The sequence below is a fragment of the Micromonas pusilla genome (genome assembly GCF_000151265.4).
Source record: "Micromonas pusilla CCMP1545 genomic scaffold MICPUCscaffold_5, whole genome shotgun sequence".
NCBI lineage: Eukaryota > Viridiplantae > Chlorophyta > Mamiellophyceae > Mamiellales > Mamiellaceae > Micromonas > Micromonas pusilla.
In genome coordinates this window covers 148,318-166,242 of record NW_003315886.1, presented here as the reverse complement: position 1 = coordinate 166,242, position 17,925 = coordinate 148,318, and the positions used below count along the sequence as shown (strand labels likewise).

Sequence of the window (17,925 nt, the reverse complement as noted above, 5' to 3'; positions counted from 1 at the left end):
GGCCTCTCAGGTGCGTTCAGTTCTATACGAACGTGTTTCACCCATCTCCCGGTTTCAACATTTGATCGCGTCCCCTTTCAACTACCCGATGAACTTTTTTGCACGGAATTCGCCTACTGATGATGAGACGGGAAGTGCCCACCGGCGCGGGGCCTCAGTCGATCGCGCGCGCCGACGGCCGCGCGACGGCGAGGATGGCGTCGCGACGCGCGCGCGCGCTCGTCACCGTCCTCCTCCTCGCGCTGACGGCGTCCGCGACGCTCGCGACGACGTCGGGCGACGTCGCGCCTCGCGCGGCGGAGACGACGAGAGGCGACGGAGCCGTCGAGGCGGCGAGCGAGCGCGTCGTCGCGTTCGCCTCGTCCGACTCGCGTCCCCGTCGCGCCTCCTCCGCGCGGACGCTCCTGAGCAAACCGAACACGCGCGCCAAGCCGGACTACGACGTGTACCTCACGAGAGCGCGCGCGCTGGAGGAGATCGAGCGCGTCGCGCGCGAGAACCCCGCGGTCGCGCGCCTAGAGTGGAAGCGGCGATCGACCCGCGACGGGAACTACACCGCGGCCGTCCCGATCGTGACCGTGGACTTGGCGGCGCGCGAACGAGAGGAGGGGGAGGAGGGGGAGGACGGCGGCGGCGAGCGGCCGAGGGTGCTGCTCAACTACGGCGAGCACGGGCGCGAGCTCATCACCGTGGACGTCGCCGTGGCGCTGGTGAGAGCGCTCGCCGAGGGCGGCGCGGATGCCGCGGCGCGACTGGCGCACGCGGAAGCGGGGGACGCCGCGCTCGTCGCCGCCGCGCTTCGACGCGCGATCTTCAAGATCGTGCCGATGGAGAACGTGAACGGGCGCGACGCGGTCGAGCGCGGGGAGTACTGCGAGCGCAAGAACGGCCGCGGCGTGGACACGAACAGGAACTTTGGCGTGGACTGGGGCGTGGTGCGTTCTATCTCACACTGGTTCCCATACGACCGCGTCGGCGTGGTGAACGCCGATCCTTAAGGACTTTTCCCGGCACATCTCTCCGCCCACCCCACGGTTTCAAACCCCGCCCTCGACGCCTTTCAACTCCAACTGACGCCTTTCAACTCCACCCTGACGTGACTCCTCAGCGCGCGCCGGATTACGACCCGAAGGAGGAGCACCCGGGCGCGCACGCGTTCAGCGAACCGGAGGCGATCGTCTTGAAAGAGCTCGTCGAGGAGTTTAAACCTCACGCGTGGGTGAACGTGCACAGCGGCATGGAAGCGCTGTTCATGCCGTTCGATCACAAGTCGGAGACGCCGACGGGCGCGGGCGCGGAGGCGATGGAGGAGACGCTGAAGAAGGCGCGTTCATGTTTAAACTGGTCCCCGTACGACCGCGTTCGCGTGGTGAACGCCGTTCCTTGAGGACTTCTCCCGGCGTTTCTCTCCGCCTATCCCTCGCTTTCAATCCCCGCCCGCGTTGCCTTTCAACTCCGCTTCTGACGCACCCCTGAACTCCACCCCGACTTCGCTTCGTACGGAACGGCCCTAAGATAAACGCGTGGCACTGCCGCGGGAGGTGCGTCGTCGGCGGCGGCGGGAAGGGCGTCGGGTACCTCGCGCACGGGACCGCGACGGACTGGATGTACGTCGCGCGGGGAGTCCCCGTGGCGTTCACGTGGGAGATTTACGGCGACGTGGACGCGCATTACGACGACTGCTTCGCGATGTTTAATCCAATCGGGAAGAGAGCGCACGACGACGTCGTCGAACGGTGGGTCGCTGCCGCGGTGACGCTCGTCCCGCTCCTGCGTCACCACCCGGACGTTCCGGCGATGGTCGGCGGCGAGAGGGCGTCGCCGACGAAGAAGCCTCCGGCCGCGGCCGCGGACGCGGAGAGGAGAAGCGCGGGAGGGGGCGGGGGCGGGACGGCGGCGCCGCGCGCGGGGAACGAGGCCGCCGCGTCGTCGTCGTCGTCGTCGTCGTCGTCCATCCCGCGGTTCGCGTTCGTCCTCGCGTGCGCGGCCGCGTGCGCGTGTTACCACTGCGCGGGACGGAGAAGACGCGGCAAGCGGGCGCGGAGCCCGCGCGGTCGAAGACTCGTCGGCCCGTTCGCGGTGTGATAGAGTAGAGTACACTAGAGGCGATGACGAAACGGCGCGAGTCAGTGAGTCTCTTCTCGTCGTTGATAAATCGCGAAGACTCCTCACACAGGTTGCGCGCGTCGTCGGGTCGGTCCCGTCCGTCCGACGCGCGGTCACAAATGACGCCCCGACCCGAGCCGCCCCGTTCGATATCGCGATCGACGATCGATGAACGCGCCCGGGCCGTCGTCGCGCGCGCGGTCGCCGCGTCTTCGCGGAGACGCGACGCGACCGCCTGTCAAAACACCCCAAACATCCCCCCACCCACCCGCCACCCACCCCAGTAATCATTCCCTCCCTTCCCGTCGTCTAAACTAGCTATTCGCCGAGGCGACGCGCGCGTCGTCCGTTTCGTTCCCTCGTCGTCGCGAGGGGGCGTGCGTCGTCGCTCGCTCAAAACTACCGACCGATCGCCCCCCCGCCCGCGGCGATCGCGCGTCCGCCGTTCAAACCCCCGTCCGTCCGTCGGCGCCCGCGGCTTAAAAGTCCTCGTCCAGAGAGAAGTTCGTGGTGCCGCCGTTCCCCCCCCCGAGCGATCCCATGACGCCGCTCTTCTGGTACTCCCCGACGCGCTTCTCGAAGAAGTTCGTCTTCCCCTGAAGAGAGATGAGCTCCATGAACTCGAACGGGTTCACCGTGTTGTATTCCTTCTCCAGCCCGAGTTGCCCGAGGAGGTGATCCGCGACGAACTCGATGTACTCGGACATGAGATCTTTGTTCATGCCGACGAGGGAGACCGGGAGGGCGTCGCAGACAAACTCCTTCTCGATCTCGACCGCCTCGCAGACGATCTGCCTCACGATGGAGACGTCCGGCTTGTTTTGCAGGTACGAGTAGAGCAGGCACGCGAAGTCGCGGTGGAGGCCTTCGTCGCGAGAGATGAGCTCGTTGCTGAACGTGAGCCCGGGCATCATCCCGCGCTTCTTGAGCCAGTAGATGGAGCAGAACGACCCGGAGAAGAAGATGCCCTCGATGCACGCGAACGCGATGAGGCGCTCGGCGAAAGTAGCGGAGCTGTGGGAAGGAAGGAAGGAAGGAAGGAAGGAAGGAAGGAAGGGGAGGAGGTGAGCGGGGGCGCCGGTTGGTTCAAAAATTGGTTGATTGTAGGCACCCGACGCGAGGGGCGTTCAAACGCGGCGGGCGGCGAGGAGACGCGACGCGACGCCGCGCACCTCTCGATCCACTTGAGCGCCCAGTCCGCCTTCTTCGCGACGCACGGGATGTTCTCCATCGCTTCGAAGAGGTACTTCTTCTGCGCGGCGTCCTTGATGTACGCGTCGATGAGGAGAGAGTACATCTCTGTAGGAGAGAGCGAGGGAGGAGGAAGAGGGGAGGTGAGTCGAGACGAGGCGACAACGGGAAAAACTTCGCGGTCGCGTGCAACGGCTGATGACGTCACGCGTGCGGGGGAACGTACCGCTGTGGATGTTCTCGATGGCGATCTGGAAGCCGTAGAACGCGCGGGCCTGATGGAATCGAGGAAGAACGGCGTCAGATTACGCTCGGGGTGCGCGTGCATCGAGATACCCGGGCGGCTCGCGCGCTCGAATTCAAAACCTCTCGCGTCGTCGCGGCGCGGGGAGAAAAAAACACGAAAAGCGAAAAGGACGCGCACCTCCGGAATCTGCACCTCGCCCATGAAGCGAACGCCGAGGTTCTCGAGGACGATGCCGTCGGACGCGGCGAAGAACGCGAGGATGTGAGAGATGAAGTGCTTCTCGTCGTCGCTGAGCTTCTCCCAGTGCTTCATGTCGTCGCTGAGGTCGACCTCCTCGGCTGCGAGAGAAAACGAGGCAACGTTCGGATTGTCAGATTTCCCGGGTTGCCAACTCGCCGGGGAAGCGCGCGATACGGCGCCGCGAGCACGATTCGAGGCGCGGAAACGCGCGAGAAAGCGAAAGGGGATGGGTTCGTCGCGCACCCGTCCAGAACGAAGCCTCGGCCTTCTTGTACATCTCCCAGATGTCCCCGTACTTGATGGGAAACATCGTGAAGCGCTCCGAACCCGCGGCGTCGAGGATGGGTTCGGGTTTGCGTTCCGCGAGGGCGTTAGACTCGGCGACCATGATGTCGGTGAGGTGTGTTCGTTGCTGGTGCGTGCGTGTTGTTGACGGTCGAACGAAGCGCGCGAGCGAAACGTCGATGTTCGTGTGATCCGGCGTGCGGGCGCGAGGCAGAGTGCCGTCGCGTGAGAGACGAACGCGAAAACTGTTCATTCGCAGTTCAAAAATCTGGGAGGTGACGTCGACGATACCACGGAAAGGACGCGTACGCAGTACGCGCCCACTTCCTATGGGCAAACGCAGTCGTCCTATCTAGAATCGCATACGAAAGTACGGCCGCGCGTAGTACACGATACCTCCGTGGGAATTCGCCTCGCTGCCGGTCTTAGGCGACGCCGGACGCGCTCGCGTCGCTCTCTACAAGCGCGCGTTCACACGCCCGACGTATACACACTCCATACAAACGTAATGGGGAAAGTGCACGGCTCTCTTGCCCGTGCCGGCAAGGTGCGCGTCCGCTCGCGCGCGTCGTCTCGTCGCGTCTCCGTCGTCGCTCTCCGCGCGCGCAATCGCTCGCTCGAGGAAGAAATCTCACCCGCGTCCCACCCCCCCTCCGGAAACCGCCGTCAATCGTAACAGGTGCGCGGTCAGACCCCGAAGGTCGCCAAGCAGGACAAGAAGAAGCTGCCCAAGGGTCGCGCCATCAAGCGTCTCAAGGTGCGCGTCGCTCGCATCGCTCGCGCGGCGTCCTCCTCGGACGAAGACCCTAACGATGTTTTTTCCTGCTCTCGGAGGCGGAAGAAATGCCGCGGCAGCGGCAGCGTCTCGGCCCCCGATCTCCCCCGCTGACCTCGCCGCTCCCCCCCGCCCCCGCATCCCGCGCCGCCACCCCTCAACAGTACAACCGCCGCTTCGTGAACGTCGTCGTCGGCCTCGGCAAGAAGCGCTCGCCCAACTCTAACGCGCAGTAAAGCGGCATCCCGAGCCCACGACGGTGACGACGAACGATGATGAACGTCGGTCGTGTGTGTCGCGCCCTGTGCCGGCGCGTCGGGAACGGGTTAGCGCGGAATAGCATCAGTAGTAACACGACGCGGCGGGTCGGGCACGGGGTGTTCGACGCGCCTCGGTCCGTCTTCGTCTCGGCCGTCGGTCGCGGCGACGCAGGTACGTCGCCCTCCGGCCCCGCGCCTCGCGCGGTTCGTTTCGTCCGCCGCGATGAAAGAAACCCTAGCAGCGGAGAGCACACGCGTCGAACGCGTCGACGACGGACTCGAACTCGACGACTGACGCCTCCTCCCCCGTCCATCCCGCAGACGACGACGAGAAAGAGGGCGGAGCGGCGGTCGGCGAGGCCGCGCGTGTCCGGTCGGTCGAGCTCGGGGGCGACCTCGAGGACGACGCGGACGTCTACGCCGAGCGGCGCAGCTCGAGGGACCCTTCGGAGATGAAGCCCGAGCTCGTGCGCCGGTACGTCTCTTCGGAGCACTTCAACGCGCGCGAGAGGGCCAAGGCGGAGCGCGCGGAGATCCGCGCGGGGTTCCAGCTGCATCCGCACGACGTCGGCGGGAGCGAGGTGCAGATCGCGCAGCTGTCGCATAAGATATCGCACCTCACGGAGCACTTCAAGGCGCGCCGGAAGGACGTGCACTCGCGCATGGGACTGCAGCGGATGCTGGAGCGTCGAAAGAAGCTCATGCGGTATCTGCGACGCACGAACGGGGACTCGTACGGGGACGTGATCTTTCGTCTCGGGTTGAAAGATCCGAAGACGAACGACCCCGCGGGCGGCAAGTACGCGTATCGCGACGAGCAGATTCGCGCGCGGCTGAGAAAGAAGGGGAAGAAGTGACGAGGAGCGAATGGATGGATGGTGACTGTCTCGATTTGCGTTCGCGGCGGCGGCGTCCGAGGGCGCGGGCGCGTCGCGGGGCGAGGGTTTGGGGTGAGAGTTTGCGGGTCGCGTTTCGCTCGGGGTATCATCTCGTGGGAACGCGTCGTTGTAACGCGAGCGAAACGTCTTTTCTTTTGAGATTCGTCGTCGTCGAGGCGTCGCGCGGTCGCGAGGCGCTGTCGCGACGTCGCGGAGCGCGCGGCAACGGGGCGCCGGTCTTCAAGTCTGTTCCGGTGCCCATGTGAGCCACTTCCAGTCTCGCTCCCGTTCAAATCTCAGCGCGCGTTCCCCCCCGCGGCCGGGCGGGCTTGATGCTGAGGAACGCGCTTCGGACGTGCGCGTCGTGTTCCGCGTCGTCGTTGAGTGGTGACTGCGCGATTCGAGCGCGCGTCATGAGCGGCGTCGCCGCGTCGTGCGCGTCGAGCGCGCCCCAAAGCTTCCGCGTCGGTCTCGTCGTCGCGCGCGAGAAGCGATGCTCCGCGAACGCGCATCGCGCGCGCGCGCGCGGGAACGCGACCGCCGCGGCCGCCGCGGCGAGGAAACCGAGGTCGACGAAGCTCGCGCCGACGCCGACGCCGACGCCGACGCCGACGCTGACGGCGCTGCGCGGCCGCGTCGTCGCGTCCTCGGCGAGCGAGGACGTCGCCGCGCGCGAGCGCGTCGTCGAAGAGGAGCGCGCGCCCAACGGATGGTTTCTCGTCGGGTGCGACTCCGACGCCGGCGGCGCGCTCGCGGTCGTCCGCGGCCCTTCCACGGGCGTGATCACCTCCGTGGACGTCATCGACGCGCCGACGATGAAGGTGGAGGTCAACGGCCGCGCGCGCGTGCGCTTAGACGTCGACGCGATGTGCGCGGCGGTGCGCGATTTGCGCCTTCCCCCGGGCACCGTCGCGCACGTGGAAGAGGGCGGCGTGGAATACGGCTTCAGCGCGCAGACCGCGTTCGTGCAGGGGTACAACTTCGGTCTGTGGAAGGGCGTGTTAGCGTCCGCGGGGTTGACCGTCGTCGTCGTGAAGCCGCAGGCGTGGAAGTGGGCGTTGGGTCTCGCGCGCAAGGGCGCGGGGGGGAGCAAAGACGAGTCGCGCGCGATGGCAAAAGCGCTGTTTCCCGAGGTGGAGGACGCGCTGAAGCGAAAGAAAGATCACGGCCGCGCGGAGTCGCTGCTGATCGCGGCGTACGGGCACATGGCCGCGAACGCGCGGCACGTCGGCGGCGCGAGCGACCCTCTCTGCGCGCGCGTGCGAGACATGGTCGCGGGGGCGGTTGAACGCGAAGAAAACGAAGACGCGAGCGACGCCGGCGACGGGACGTCGTCGAGGCCGGGCGGGCTGCGCGCGCGCCTCGGCCCGGACGACCCGCTGCCGTACTTTGGTCCGTACTTTGGCATGACCGGGAAGGAGCTCTCGAGGGAGGCGAAGTCGAGGGGGCTGAAGTGCACGGGGAAGAAGATGGAGCTCGTCGAACGGTTGGAGGCGGCGGACTTGGCGACCGCGGCGAGGGGGGAGAGGGAACGGGAACGCGGCACCCTGGAAGACGGAACGTCAACCGTCGCGACGACCGGCGCGGACGACGTCGCGGAGGTGGCGAGCGGCGAGCGTTTCGCGAAGGAAGCGAGCGCGTAGCGTGTAGCGTGTATGATGAGTGAAGGAGGCCGCTCGACGCCGCCGTCCGTAAACGCCGACCGACGACTTCTGTTTACAGCTTGAACGTGTTATCCGCCGCTCAGCTCGACATCACTTCACGCCGCGCGCGGCGTCGGCATGGCGTCGAGCGCGCGCGTCACCGCGCTCCCGTCGCGCGTCGGCCGCGTCGCGACGCGCGGGGGAACCGCCGCTCCGGCTCCGGCGGCGGCGCCGGCGCGCCTCGCGTCGCCGGCGCGCGCGTCGGCGTCGCGCGGACGCGCGCGCGTCCGGACGAACGCGGCGGAGATGATGGGCGTACCGCTGTACCCGGACGACCTTCTCGAGGTGCGACGCGCGCCTCGCCGGGCGTCGCGGCGCGCGCGCGTCCTTCTCGCGCGCGCGGTCCAGTCCAGTCCAGTCGTCGCCTCGACGCTCCGGGGCGTGCTCTCGTCGTTCGTTCGTCGCTCTCGATCTCATCGATCCGTCCTCTTCCAACCATCTCGCGTCGTCGCAGGCGTGCGCGCCGTGGGGTAACGTGTGCGTCGTCGCGGGCACGCACTACATCCCCATCGCGCTGCCGTCCATCTTAGGCACGGTCTTCCTCCTCGCGCCGCTCGTGGCGATATTCCTCAAGCTTCAAGCCGCGGAGACGCGCGTGCGGACGCTCGAGGAGGAGCTCGCGAAGGTCGCCGCGAACGTTGATGGGAATAAAAAATTATAAAACGACCGCGACTGGTTACTTCTTGAAGAGCCCCGAGATGGCGTCCTTGACCGCGTCGCGCGTCTCCTGCTTCCCCCCGAGCGCGAACCCGCCCGCGAACGCGACCGCGCTCATCCCGACCGCGCACGCCGTCAGCGCGCCCGCGGACCACCCGCTGCGAACGCCGTCGCCGCTCGAGAAACGCGTCGTCGATCCGAATCCGTCCTCCCCTCGTCGCCGCGTCGGCGGCGCGGGCGGCGGCGGCGGCCCCCCCGCGCGGTGCGCCTTCTCCAACCGCTTCGCCGCGGTCCAGCTCTCCTTCTCCGCGGCTCTGCTCGGGCACGGCCCCGCCGCGGGACCGAACGAGTACGGGCATCGTCGCTTGACCTTATCCGCGGCGCCGCGCACGGCGGCGGCGAGCGAGACGCGGAAGGTGTTTGGCTCTCCCGCCAGCGCCGCGTTGCCCGCGCCGAAGCGCCGCTCGCACATGCAGCCGAGCATGATGACGTCGAAGACGAGGTCGCCGAGCTCGTCCTGGACGCGCTTACGCGCGGCGACCGCGAGCTCGGACTTTGGGCCGGTCGCGCCGGGGGAGGAGGACGCGCCGTCGGCGTCCGATGCGTCCGTCGCGTCCGTCGCGTCCGTCGCCGTCGCCGTCGCCATCGCATCCTCCGCGGCGCGGATCTCCTCCTCGACCTCCGCGAGTTCCTGCGAGCGAGAGAGGGGATGAGGAACGGGACGGGACGCGCGGGGTCGAGTCAGTCGCGGAGTCGCCACGAGGGAGGGACGGGCGGCGTATGCGACGGGAGGAGGGGGCTCGGGGGGATCGGACGACGACGCGCGCGATCGCGTCGCGCACGCACCGAGAGCGTCCACTCGACCATCTGATGCGCGTCCACCTCCTGGCACCAGAACGTGCCGTTCGCCTCGACCGGGGCCATGACCCGGCGGGTGACTTCGAGGAGGTCGCACAGCGACGCGCGCGCGGGCGCGTCCGCGTCCTTCATCGCGGCGGAGACGGGGAGCGCGCGCGACGACGAGTGCGCGCGAAGCGTCGCGAACGCGATCAGAACGTCAACTTCGCTCGCTCGCGCTCGCGTTCGTCAAACGGTCGTCCCGAACTAAGGCGTCCTCGGACGACGCGATGACGCGCCCTCGCGGGGCGACGACGGCGCGCCGCCGCACTTCGACGCGCGCGCGGCTCCGCGACTCCGCGACCGCCGCGCCCGCCGCGCCCGCCGCGCCGGCGAGAGACCAACCCGCGAGACGCCCGCGGCCCGCGGACCCTCGCGCGCGTCGACTCGGCCGAGGGAACGAAGGCGCGATCGAGAAGAAACATTCACGATGACGCCGACGACGACCCCGGACGAGGAGACGAGGAGGAAGCCTCCGCCGGCGGGGTTCAAGGAGGAGCTTCCCGAGCGCGTCATCGCGGCGTCGCGCCGCCCCGACGGATCGATGCGCAAGGAGATACGCGTGCGCGCGGGGTACGTGAACCAGGACGAGGTGCGGCGGTACGTCGTCAGAGGCGCGAGGGGTCGCGGCGACGCCGCGGGCGGCGGCGGCGGCGGCGGAGGGGGAGCGGGCGGCGTTCCCGGAGCGTTCGCGGAGGAGGCGAAGAGCGACGCCGCGAGGAAGAACGCGAGGAAGAAGGCGGCGAAGAAAGAGAAGGAGAAAGAGAAAGAGAAGGACGCGAGAGCGAAGTCGGGCGAGGGAGGAGACGAAGAGAAGAAGACGAAGACGACCCCCCCTGCCGCCGCCGCCGCCGCCGCCGCCGCGCCCGAGGACGAGGACCCGGCGCGCGCGCTCTCGAAACGCGCGCGCGCGGCGAAGAAAAAGGTCAGGGCTTGCGAGGACCTCGCCGCGAGAGCGCGCGACGGCGCGGATCTGGACGACGACCAGAGAGCGAAGCTGGAGAAGATGGCCGCGTTCGCCGCGGAGGCGGAGGCGCTCGAGCGACAGCTGGCGGCGCTCTCCACCGGCGGCGGCCGCGACGCGACGACCGGCGCCGGCGCGACGCTCGCGCGCCCCTAGCGTAGACGTCTAGCGAACGAGGATCACGACGAGCGTCCTCTCGACGGCCGAGAGCTTCATCGCGCGCGGCGGCGCGTCCGTCGGACGCTCGCCGCGCGCAGCCGCGGCAGTGTCGCCAGCACTGGTAGTGGCGCCAGTGCATCGCCATCGCCCTGCCAGCCGCGTCATCACGCCCCCGTTATCTGATCTTCGCTCCCGCTGCCCGTCGAGCGTCACACCGCCGCTCCCGTCGCGGGCTGCGATGTCGTGCGCGTCGTGCCGCGCGCCGCGCGCGCCGACGGCGTCGTCGTCGCGCCGCGGTCGCGCGTCGCCGTCCTCGCGGTCGCCGCCCGCGTCGCGGCCGTCCGCGCGTCGAGATCTCGCGAGCACCGCCGCTCGCGGAGAAAAATGTGTTCGTCGTCGACGCGACGCCGTCGCGACGGACGCCTCGCCCGCGGGCACGCTCGTGCTCACCTCCCCCGAAGGCTGGGACGTGTCGTACGGCACGGAGACGCAGCTCTCCGAGATCAGCGACGTCCAGGCGACGTCATTCTTCGAGCCGAGCGCGTTGCCGCTGCTCGATCCTTTCCTCCTGGAGTCCTTCCGCGGCGACGTGTCCACGACGCTCGGGAGGAAGTACGAGTACCTGGACAGCCGTCGGTTCGCGCCGCTGGTGACGACCGCGTCGCGCGACGACGAGGACGAGTCATCCGCCACGCGACGGTGGCCGTCGAACGCGAGCTCGGACGAGCGGCCGAGGCCGGTCGTGGGCGTCGTGGAGCTGTCCATCCAGAGGGACGACGACGTGCTCAAGTTTTTATCCAACGCCGCCAGCAAGTTCTCGCCGTGCTACGGCGACGACGGCGACGACGCGTGCGACGCCGCGAGCGGGGACGACTGGAACGACGGCTTGGGGACGAACGGCGGGGACATGCAGCGGTGGGCGGACGCGAGGCGCGCGAGGATGAACGCGGAAGAGGACGCCGCGGCGGCAGCGACGACGGCGACGACGACGCGCGCGCCGACGCGCTCCCCGCGGCCCGGACGCTGGCGCGGCGGCGCCCCCGCGGACGAGTACGCGTACGTCTCGTGCATGTGCGTCGCGGACGCGTACCGAAGACGCGGCATCGCGGACGCGCTCATGAACGCCGCCGAGGAGATCACGCTGCGATGGGGCTACGACGTCGCTTGTCTCCACGTGTACCAACGCAACGCGGGCGCCATCGCGTTGTACCGCCGCCGAGGGTACGAGATCGTGGACGACGGGTGCCCGCCGTTCGACGCGATGCTCGGGAAGCGGCGGTTTCTCATGATGAAGCGTTTGCGGGGGCGGGTCGTCGGGGAGGAGTATCAGGATATCGACTGAGTGACGACCGCGACGGATGGACGAGAACGTCGCCCGTCGTACCACACTACTAGAGCTAGGACTACATGTAACCGACCCGCCGCGTGCGTTACATAACGTTCGCGTCGCGTCGCGTCACGACGGCCCGCCTTCCGCGCCTTTCAGCCGCACCGTGAACGCCACCTTCGCCCCCCCTCCCGGCGACAGCGGCGTCGTCTCCGCCGAGACGTTCGACTCCAATCCCAGCGCCGCCAGCGTCCCTCGAATCACGCCGCACGGGAACGCCGCGCGCGCGTCGCACTCCGCGCGCGCGATCGCCGCCTCCTCCTCGAGCGTCCGCCCCGCCGCTCGCACGCGGCGCATCCACGCGAACGACTCGTCCGTGAGTACGTACACGCCGCGGTTGTTGGTCTTGAGGTTGTCAACGCGTTTTTTGAAGCACCGCGTCCACCAGTCCTTGCACACGAACAGGATCGCTTCGGTGGGCTCCGTGAACCGCGTCGCGCGGTCTCGCGTGTATCTGCGTCGGAGCGTGCGTGCGCGGCGTCAGGAAGGGTCGCGCCGCGTCGCGTCGACGAAGGGATCGGAAGGGGACGGGCGGCGTGGAGTGGTGGACGGAGGAAGCGATCGAGGGGACGAGACTTTGTTGGACGGACGCGCGCGCACCGCTCCGCGAGCTTCACGCCGACGTCGAACCCCGCGCGCGTCATGACCCTCCTCCCGTCCTCCCCTCGCTCGCGCTGCGCGTTCACGAGCTCCGCGAGAAGGAACTCGAGCGCGGCCTCGGAGACCTCGCCTCCGCGATCGCTCGCGCTCGGCGCGGGCGACGCCATCCCGCGCGCGGCGCGTCGAGATCTCTGACGACGAGGTCAGACGTTTGCGCGTTTCCTTTCTGTTCGTCGTCGTTCAGAACGCGAGACGCGATGGTGGCGGCGGCGGCGGCGCTGTCGCTGTCGTACCTCAGCGTCGGATGCAACCGCGCCGTGCGCGCCGGGGACTGGTCCGCGGAGGACTGCGAGGGCGGCGAGCTGTACGCGTACGGCGCGCACGATCGCGTGGTGATATACGACCCGTCGAGCGCGCGCGCGCTTCGCACGACGCCGCCCGCGCATTCCGGGCGCGTGAGCTGCGTGCGATGGATCCCCGGCGGCAGAGGACGCTGGCTCGTCAGCGGCGGCGCCGACGGCGCGGTGATCGTCTGGCGCAGAGAGGACGATCCCGAGGAAGGCGTTCACGACCGCGGCGACGCGCACGCGTGGCGCGCGGTCGCGCGAGGGACGCACGCCGGCCCGGTCACGGACGTCGCGACGCACGTCGTCCGCGACGGCTCCGGCGCGCCCGGCGCGCCGGAGCGCCACCTCATCGTCTCCACCGCGCACGACTGCGTCGTCCGCGCGTGGCTCGCGGACCTCGCGTTCTTGCGCATCGCGTGCGCGTCGGACGACGCCGACGCGGCGCGATCGCCGCCGCCGCCGCTCAGCCTTCGATCGGTCGGCGAGCTCGAGATGCCCCGCGGCCGCGCGCCCCTCTGCGCGGCGGTACACCGCGCGCCCGCGCGGGGGCCTGGCCGAGCGGGGCCCGCGACTACTGACGGAGACAACGTCCTCGTCCTCGCGATCGGATGCGCGGACGGCGCGGTGAAGATCTTCGCGTGCGATGCGGACGACGTCAGGGACGCGTACACGCGTTTGCGACTAGAGGACCTCGCGACGTTGGACGGGCACGCGGATTGGGTCCGTGGGGTGACGATGACGCCGGACGCGGAGGACGCGTTTGAAGATGGAACGTCAACCGGCGCGACCAACCCCAACAACCCCGGTCTGCTCCTCGCGAGCGCGTCGCAGGATAGGACCGCGCGGATATGGCGGCTCGAGCTCGCGGAGGTTGGGGACGGCGACGACGGCGGGAAGGACGGCGTCGACGACGAAACGCCGGCGTTCGCGAAGCTCGCGGCGCCGCCGCGGCCGCCGGCGAGAACGTTCGGAGGGACGACGCGTCTCAAGACGCGCCTGGAAGCGCTTCTCGTCGGGCACGAGGACTGGGTGCTCTCCGCGACGTGGCGGCCGAGGCGCGGCGGCGGGGGCCCGGGTCGCCCGTCGCTGCTGACGTCGAGCATGGACCGCTCGCTGACGCTCTGGGTCGCGTCGGACAGCGGCGCCGGGCGAGACGCCGCCGCCGCGGGCGGCGGCGGCAGCGTCTGGATGGCCGCGGCGTCCATGGGCGAGGCCGCGGCGTCGTGCCTGGGGTTCTACGGCGCCGCGTTCAACCGGACGGGCGACCGGATCATCGCGCACTCGCACGGCGGCGCGCTGCACGCGTGGAGGGAGGAAGACGCGGGCGAGGGGAGCGGCGGCGGCGCGTGGACGCCGACGCCGGCGACCGCCGGGCACGCGGGAGACGTCGCGTGCGTCGCGTGGGACGTCAACGGACGCTACCTGCTCACGTCCGGGATGGACTTCACGACGCGGTTGCACGCGGACTGGCGCGGCGGCGGCGGCGGCGGCGGCGCGAAGGGGTGGCGGCAGATCGCGCGGCCGCAGGTGCACGGGCACGCGATTCGATGCGTCGCGACGTTGCCGGCGCCGGCGCCGACGGATGGCGACGACGACGCGTCCACGTCTTCCTCCATCGTCGGGTCCACCGTGTTCGTCAGCGGCGCGGATGAGAAGATCCTGAGGGTGTTCCGATCCCCCGGGACGTTTCTGGGCACGCTCGGGGAGTCCCTTCCCGCGTCCGCGTCCGCGGCGAGGGCGGCGTTCGCGCGCGCGAGAGCCGCCGCCGGCGACGCCGCCGGCGCGGAGCTCCCGCAGCTCGGTCTCTCGAACAAAGCCGTCGACGACGCGAACGGGCGCGACGGTTCGACTGACGAACCGTCGCGCGACGAATCGTCCGGCGGCGGCGGGTTCGACGACGACGTCGTCGCGTCCGTCACGCCGACCGTCCTCGCCGCGCCGCCGACGGAGGAGACGCTCGCGCAGGCGACGCTGTGGCCGGAGACGTGCAAGCTGTACGGCCACGGCGACGACTTGTCGTGCGTCGCCGCGCATCCGTCCGGGAAGCTCATCGCGAGCGCGTGCGAGGCGAGGCGCGAGGGCGCGGCGGACGTGTGGATTTGGGAAGCGAGCGCGAGCGGCGGCGGCGGAGGAGGAGGAGGAGGAGGAGGAGGAGGAGAATCCGGAACGACGACGACGACGACGACGAGCTGGCGGCCCGCGGGACGGCTGCCCGGCGCGACGCTCACGGTGGTATCGCTCGCCTTCGCGCCCCGCGGCGCGCGAGACATGCTCCTCGCCGCGTCGCGCGACCGCCACGTCTGCGTGTACGTCCCCGCGCGCCCCGGCGCGGCGGCGTACGGCGCGTGGGGCGCGGACGGGTGGCGGCTCGCGCGACGAGCGAAAGCGCACGCCAAGGCGATTTATTCCGCCGCGTGGGCGCCGCCGCCTCCGGCGTCCGCGGAGTCCCCGGACGAGAGCGTCTTCGCGACGGGCGCGAGGGATCGAAGAGTCAAGCTGTGGGTCGCCACCGCGTTCGACGCGCGCGGTCCGAACGGCGCCTCGACCGGGGACGCGGACGTCGCGGAGTCCCCCGCTTCGTCGTCGATCCCCGCGTTCGACGCGGCGGCGACGGCGGTGGCGTTCGCGCCGCCGCGATCCCGAGACGGAGGAAAGCGAGGACGTCTCACGCTCGCGATCGGGCTCGAGGACGGGCGCGTGCGCGTGTGGTCCGGCGGCGGTTTCGGCGACCGCGACGCGCCTTGGACGGAGCTGTGCGTCGTGAGCGCGTGCGATGGGCACGCGGGCGCGGTGCGCGCGTTGGCGTGGCGAACGGTCAACCGGGGGCGCGACGACGACGACGATTTAAACGGCGACGCGGACGGCGACGCGCGCGGGGACGGCGACGGCGGCGGCGGCGGCGCGACGCTCGCGACCGTCGGCGCGGATCATTCCGTCCGTCTCTTCGACCTCATCGGAGTTTAGCGCGCGCTTTGTCGGTATCGCGCGGCGTAGCGCCTAGCTAGTCGTCGGCTGACAAATCGTATTTTTTCGGCGGAAGGCTCGTCGCGAAAGCGAGCAGAGCGAGCGCGAGCCGCGGGCACCAGATCAACTCGCGCGCCGACACGCCATGAAGCTCCTCACCTCCCTCGCCGTCGCGCTCGCGCTCTTCGGCAACGCGGACGCGGTGACCGTCCTGGGCAAAGACAACTTCGCGGACGTCGTCGTGAACGGCGGGAAGAACGCCATCGTCAAGTTCTACGCCCCGTGGTGCGTCGCGTCGTCCGCGCGCCCTTCTTCGCGCGACGATCCATCGATCGATCGATCCGATCGATCGCGCGATCGATCGCGCCATCGATCGTCCGTCTCCGATCGGACGCGGCTGGATCTCCGCGTCCCTCCCCCGCCATCGCTCCATCGTCGACGTTCCAACGTTCCCCCCTCCCCCCCCCCTCCCTCCGATCGTCGATCGATCAGGTGCGGCCACTGCAAAGCCCTCGCGCCGACGTGGGACGAGCTCGGTGACTCCTACGCCGCCTCGAACTCCGTCGTCGTCGGCGACGTCGACTGCACCGTCGAGGAGGATCTCTGCGGCGACCACGAAGTCCGCGGGTACCCGACGCTGAAGTACTTCACCCCGGAGACGGGCGAGAAGGGCGAGAGCTACGAGGGCGGGCGCGACCTGGACGACCTGAAGGCGTTCGTGGAGGAGAAGCTCGAGGTCAAGTGCGATCCGGAGACGGCGGAGGATCCCGAGTCGAAGTGCTCCGAGAAGGAGAGGGCGTACGTCGCGAAGATGCGGGAGAAGACCAAGGCGGAGAGGAAGACCGCGCTGAAGCGGCTCGAGAAGATGAAGAAGAAGAGCATGACGAAGGAGCTCAAGGCGTGGGTCATGCAGAGAATCGTGATCCTCGCGCAGATGTGAGTTGAGCGAGGAGGAACGCCGACGGCGGATGCTTTGTTCGACGCCGCGATCGACAGACAGACGCCGCGATCGATTTCATACGCGACATACGGCGACCGCCGCGCCCATCCTATCCTACGCGTCGCTCGCCTCTCTCCTCTTCTCGCGACTGCTGTCCCTCCCTCTCCGGAACCAATCCCCCCACCGCCCTCGCGCCGCACTTCTCTTCTTCTTCTTCCCTCCCAACCCCGGCTCCGACGCCCCCTCCTCCTCCCCTCGCAACAAGTCGACGCGTCCCGGCAGACCCGCTTCCTTCTCGTGCGGCAGGATCGCCTCGACGCGCACCTCCTTCCACCGCGACGGCGCCCACGCGTTCGCGAAGAGGTTCGGCGCGACCGACGCGACGAACGCGTTCGCGGGGGAACCCGCGTCCGCGTCCGAATCCGCCGCCGCCTTGTCGCGAATCATGACGACCTGGACGTCGCAGCTCGCCTTCGATCCGTCGAGTAAGAACGTGGTCGTCACGAGGTTCCCTCGCGCGCGCGTCGTCACGCTCGCGTTCCACCACGCGTCCGCCCTGAGCGGCGTCCCCAGCGAGCGCTTCAGGCGGTCGTTCGCGTCGATCACCGGGATCGCGCGGTCGCGCGCGATGCGCCACAGGACGAGGTCGTTCAGCACGGACTCGCACACGACCGCGGTCGCGCCCGCGATCGCGAGCGAGACGGCGCCGCGCGCGAGGGATCCGATGCCCGCGCCGCCGCCGCCCGCGCCGCCGCCCGCGCCGCCGCCCGAGGACGAGGACGCCGTCTCGGCGCTCGCGGCGCGGCGCCACGCCGTGGACGCCGCGCCCGCGGTTCGTCTCGCGACGACGCGCGCGAGCATCGCGAGTGTGACGCGACGCGTGGGCGTCGTCGCGTTCAAGAGTTTTGAGGTGTTTTGTTGTTCCGGCCGTTGTTCGTTGCTGACATCATTTCCGCCGTCGCCGCGGGGGCGCGAGCGGAGCGGAGCGGAGCGGAGGTCGTCATGCGCCCTCCCGGCGGAGGCGCGCCCTCCCCCGACGGCGCCGCGCCCGCGCCCGCGCCCGCCCCCGGGGGCGGCTGGGTCTACGACGCGAGCACGGGATACTACCACAACCCCGTCACGGGCACGTACTTCGATCAGCAGCGCGGCGCGTACTCGCACGACGGGCGATGGCTCTCGCACGCGGAGTTCACCGCGATGACCGCGGGCGCGAGCGCGTCGAGGCACCTCGCGCACCCGTCGCTGTCGAGAGGAGGAGGCGTCGGCGACGCGCGCGGCGGCGGCGGCGGCGGCGGCGGCGCGGGGGGAAGGTCGCCGGCGAATCC

General features: G+C 69.7%; 11 protein-coding genes across 11 annotated transcripts; 7 read left to right on the top strand and 4 right to left on the bottom strand.

The window, feature by feature from the left end:
• Positions 1-194: 194 nt before the first annotated feature.
• MICPUCDRAFT_57779 (uncharacterized protein) lies at positions 195-2,085 on the top strand (the record flags this gene model as incomplete). Its single annotated transcript, XM_003058672.1, has 3 exons — positions 195-935; positions 1,109-1,378; positions 1,516-2,085. The coding sequence occupies 3 exons, from the start codon at positions 195-197 to the stop codon at positions 2,083-2,085; spliced, it is 1,581 nt and encodes a 526-aa protein (XP_003058718.1).
• A 500-nt stretch (positions 2,086-2,585) lies between these two features.
• On the bottom strand, positions 2,586-4,172 carry MICPUCDRAFT_33344 (uncharacterized protein; the record flags this gene model as incomplete). The annotated part of the gene is made up of 5 exons (XM_003058319.1): positions 2,586-3,120; positions 3,279-3,405; positions 3,524-3,572; positions 3,722-3,882; positions 4,028-4,172. 5 exons carry the CDS (start codon positions 4,170-4,172, stop codon positions 2,586-2,588), a joined length of 1,017 nt encoding a protein of 338 aa, XP_003058365.1.
• A 371-nt stretch (positions 4,173-4,543) lies between these two features.
• On the top strand, positions 4,544-6,140 carry MICPUCDRAFT_57777 (ribosomal protein). Its single transcript, XM_003058671.1, has 5 exons — positions 4,544-4,616; positions 4,749-4,826; positions 5,009-5,076; positions 5,185-5,276; positions 5,426-6,140. Exons 1-5 carry the CDS (start codon positions 4,578-4,580, stop codon positions 5,959-5,961), a joined length of 813 nt encoding a protein of 270 aa, XP_003058717.1. The 5' UTR covers positions 4,544-4,577; the 3' UTR covers positions 5,962-6,140.
• Positions 6,141-6,395: 255 nt separating this feature from the next.
• MICPUCDRAFT_57776 (uncharacterized protein) lies at positions 6,396-7,625 on the top strand (the record flags this gene model as incomplete). The annotated part of the gene is made up of 1 exon (XM_003058670.1): positions 6,396-7,625. One exon carries the CDS (start codon positions 6,396-6,398, stop codon positions 7,623-7,625), a length of 1,230 nt encoding a protein of 409 aa, XP_003058716.1.
• A 736-nt stretch (positions 7,626-8,361) lies between these two features.
• Positions 8,362-9,332, bottom strand: MICPUCDRAFT_57775 (uncharacterized protein; the record flags this gene model as incomplete). Its single annotated transcript, XM_003058318.1, has 2 exons — positions 8,362-9,033; positions 9,189-9,332. 2 exons carry the CDS (start codon positions 9,330-9,332, stop codon positions 8,362-8,364), a joined length of 816 nt encoding a protein of 271 aa, XP_003058364.1.
• A 337-nt stretch (positions 9,333-9,669) lies between these two features.
• On the top strand, positions 9,670-10,359 carry PYM1 (exon junction complex protein; the record flags this gene model as incomplete). The annotated part of the gene is made up of 1 exon (XM_003058669.1): positions 9,670-10,359. One exon carries the CDS (start codon positions 9,670-9,672, stop codon positions 10,357-10,359), a length of 690 nt encoding a protein of 229 aa, XP_003058715.1.
• A 241-nt stretch (positions 10,360-10,600) lies between these two features.
• Positions 10,601-11,820, top strand: MICPUCDRAFT_57773 (n-acetyltransferase; the record flags this gene model as incomplete). The annotated part of the gene is made up of 1 exon (XM_003058668.1): positions 10,601-11,820. One exon carries the CDS (start codon positions 10,601-10,603, stop codon positions 11,702-11,704), a length of 1,104 nt encoding a protein of 367 aa, XP_003058714.1. The 3' UTR covers positions 11,705-11,820.
• On the bottom strand, positions 11,819-12,516 carry MICPUCDRAFT_44253 (uncharacterized protein; the record flags this gene model as incomplete). Its single annotated transcript, XM_003058317.1, has 2 exons — positions 11,819-12,159; positions 12,300-12,516. 2 exons carry the CDS (start codon positions 12,514-12,516, stop codon positions 11,819-11,821), a joined length of 558 nt encoding a protein of 185 aa, XP_003058363.1.
• Positions 12,517-12,606: 90 nt separating this feature from the next.
• Positions 12,607-15,660, top strand: MICPUCDRAFT_57771 (uncharacterized protein; the record flags this gene model as incomplete). Its single annotated transcript, XM_003058667.1, has 1 exon — positions 12,607-15,660. One exon carries the CDS (start codon positions 12,607-12,609, stop codon positions 15,658-15,660), a length of 3,054 nt encoding a protein of 1,017 aa, XP_003058713.1.
• Positions 15,661-15,805: 145 nt separating this feature from the next.
• On the top strand, positions 15,806-16,710 carry MICPUCDRAFT_33337 (uncharacterized protein; the record flags this gene model as incomplete). The annotated part of the gene is made up of 2 exons (XM_003058666.1): positions 15,806-15,945; positions 16,153-16,710. The coding sequence occupies 2 exons, from the start codon at positions 15,806-15,808 to the stop codon at positions 16,598-16,600; spliced, it is 588 nt and encodes a 195-aa protein (XP_003058712.1). The 3' UTR covers positions 16,601-16,710.
• Positions 16,711-16,714: 4 nt separating this feature from the next.
• On the bottom strand, positions 16,715-17,461 carry MICPUCDRAFT_57769 (uncharacterized protein; the record flags this gene model as incomplete). The annotated part of the gene is made up of 1 exon (XM_003058316.1): positions 16,715-17,461. One exon carries the CDS (start codon positions 17,459-17,461, stop codon positions 16,715-16,717), a length of 747 nt encoding a protein of 248 aa, XP_003058362.1.
• Positions 17,462-17,925: the final 464 nt, after the last annotated feature.